General features: G+C 34.4%; 1 protein-coding gene across 5 annotated transcripts in view; it reads right to left on the reverse strand.

The window, feature by feature from the left end:
* Window positions 1-1,637: 1,637 nt before the first annotated feature.
* Window positions 1,638-3,009, reverse strand: part of GRIA2 (glutamate ionotropic receptor AMPA type subunit 2) — an 87,679-nt gene continuing 86,307 nt past the window's right edge. For 3 of the 5 annotated variants that reach the window (XM_034064627.1, XM_034064629.1, XM_034064628.1), the window contains exon 16: window positions 1,638-2,549. In XM_034064627.1, the coding sequence (XP_033920518.1) occupies window positions 2,385-2,549 (165 nt within the window). In that variant the 3' untranslated portion in view covers window positions 1,638-2,384. Of the gene's footprint in view, window positions 2,550-2,992 lie in introns of all 5 variants that reach the window. The other 2 variants (XM_034064625.1, XM_034064626.1) reach the window with 1 other exon arrangement.

Here is a 3,009-nt window from a genome sequence, read left to right on the forward strand (position 1 = left end):
TTTCATCACTCTTGACTACTTTTCACTTAAATGCACACAGACATACTTTATATAGCAATATACTGATGTACTGTAACATGGATATTAAACTATGATTACTGCTTTTTAACTGAGATGTGTATTATCCAATCAATATTATCTGCAATTGAAATACTCATACATTATGTATTCCCATCATGTTGTTAAGTATAAAAACATGAAAATATAACTTTACATTATTTCAGTTATATACATCAGTTCAGGCTTGACAAAGATTTTCTTTACGCTATGATTTTAGAGGAATAAGCCCAGAGGTACAATAAATAGCTTTCCACTGTATACAATAATGTAATTCTACTTTTTAAAAAAGTTTAATTACCATATGAATATTATTTTAGTTTGGTCATTCTAGCATTGAACATTAAAAACCAGAATGCATCCCCCAACATTCCTGATGAGGAGTAATGCACAGAACACCTATGGATTACAGATGTGTCAAAAAATGGTTTAGTTTAATTAGGGGTCATTTACTTCTCAGTTTGAAGTTGAAAACACTGTATACACCTCTTTTGCTGACTACACTGAGAGTATATATACACTGTGTTCGCACGCTTGCAGAAACAGGCTCAGAGCTTGTACCATAAGTGAAGATTTCAAGTTTCTAATAAATGGTCTGCCTTCTCCAATGTTGAGTAAACATTTTACTTAGGCCTAAGAAATGGATTCCAACTAAAACTGCAAGTCATCATTAAAATTTTAGTCCTAAATAAAATAGATTTACTGATACTGCATGAGGCAATGCATCCACAATGCAGAAAACCGCAAGCTTTTCAACCAAGTGTATGGAAATTTATCTACAGGGAAAGCTAGAGAAACATGTTGCTTTGATTTGCATTAGCATTTCAATCAATGTTATTGCACCCCTCCTCGGATTCCTTTTTGCTTTGTAAGTAGAGTTATCATTTTTAAATACACGTAATTAAAATGTATGGTAACTTCAGATAGCAAAGAATATTCATAATGATTAAGATTCAGGAAAGTTTTTATATTTTTATCAGTACAGACTTGCATCTAATCTGAGTTATCAATCTCACTTAAAAAGACATTGCCAAGGTTTTGGTTTTATTTTCATAACGGAGAACTTTACTAGCTACTGCTCAGAATCAGCTTTTAATAGTTTGAAAACTGCTTCTTTAAAGAAAAAATTTGAGAACTGCATTTGTTTCATTCTTTAAAAAAATATTTAACACTATTGTACTGCTTGTCATTTGTTACCGATAGTTTTTCTCTCCGTACATGTATTTACGAATGCAATTGTACAAAAGTAGAGATAGATTTGAACCAAATCTTTGGATCGTGAGTCCCTGCACGTCAGAGTTATGAGGAGCTCTACATCAGCACCTATTTGACTCCTCATGTGCTGGTATCAAATACCACTCCAGCCCAGAACAACCTTGATCTTCAGAGTTCAAAATGCATATCTGAGCATCACAGATTGGGCTCATCTGTAGAAAAAACTGTTGAACAGATTCAAATGAGCTAGGGGTGGCGACACTGCCAAAAACTAAAACACTGACCCAACCTTGACAGTGCCCTTCTAGATTTCAGACTCTTTATAACCCAACTGTAGCTAGTAAAATTAATGGAACACTTGCAAATAAAACAATAGAAAAAAGTTTATTTCAAATGTCAAGCATTGCCAAGTAATTTTATATTAACACCAAATGTTAAAGAATAGGATATACAGCAAAGTTTTAATAACAATATTAAATTACAAGAGTTGAACCTTTTAATTATTATTTCTTCTCTTCTCAACATTATGTATTTGGCTTTGAAAAATATGGAACTGATGCCTTAAGCCTTATTTTCACATTCCACTTCCCTGCAGTCTAGATTTCTTTTTTCTTTCTTTTCTTTTTTTTTTTTTGTTTTTTAATCTTCTGTCATATTCAACCATTATGGAAGCAAATTTATTTAAAAGCCAGTTTTTGTTTTTGTTTGTGAAAATACCTAAAAATATTTTTTTTTCATTTTACATGTGTTTTTTTTTCTTATAAAACATGTCACATCTTGATGCAATTGATGTCAAGTGTGCTTAAGTCAATATGAACCAAGGGACTAACAACGGTGGCTGCAGACACTGGTGTGTTGCCTGTACAACGACTTCAGTTAGATTACAGTACTTCCATGTTAGCTGTGCATGTCAGTCAAACTTCATCTTGAACTTTTGTAGAAAATGGTGCTGTGTTTTCAACTAAGCATTCATTACAATCCAAGATGAACTCCACAACTACAAGAATTCTTGGCTGAAAGAAAAGTCTTCAAGATACTGGATGCCTCTCACCACTTTGACAATAAACGCACAAGAAAACCATTGTGTAAGGCACTCAAAAGGTTCTTATCAATCACGAGAGATCAGTCACACTGACATTCATTCCCATGCCAGGACTCACGTAAGGTACTGCATGCACTGCTTTTGGAAATTCTGGAGTCATAACACGTCCATTTTCTCCAGTACTTCCTGTAATTGACCGCCTTGCCTTGCTCCTCATGGCATCATTCAAGGTCATCTTAAGAAAGAAAAAGAAAAATAAAATGATACATTACAGAAATTCAGCATTTGAGACAGAGGGCCTGATTCTCTTCTTGCTTACATGGGGCGGGCACCAGTGTAACTCCATTGACTTCAATGAGGTTATTCTTGACTTACTCTACAGTAAGTGAGAAGAGAATCAGATCTTTTTGCAGTTCCTTTAGACAGCAAATGAAAACAGACATGTAAAGCAAAAGCTCTGCTACAATTAGTCAAGCACATCTATGCCACGACAACCCACATTCATCAAAGGACCTGCAGTCAGTAACTGGTCATTCAGTTAGTTACTGACTGGAAACATGAAAGAACAGCAATACATACATTATGATCCCTTTGCCAACTTCCTCATTCAACAGCTTAGGACACAACAATGAAGCTACAGCGTGCACTTATAAGTTTGTATTAGAACCTTGTTCCTACCCCCTAAATTTTAACAC

The sequence above is a fragment of the Melopsittacus undulatus genome, chromosome 7 (genome assembly GCF_012275295.1).
Source record: "Melopsittacus undulatus isolate bMelUnd1 chromosome 7, bMelUnd1.mat.Z, whole genome shotgun sequence".
Lineage (NCBI taxonomy): Eukaryota > Metazoa > Chordata > Aves > Psittaciformes > Psittaculidae > Melopsittacus > Melopsittacus undulatus.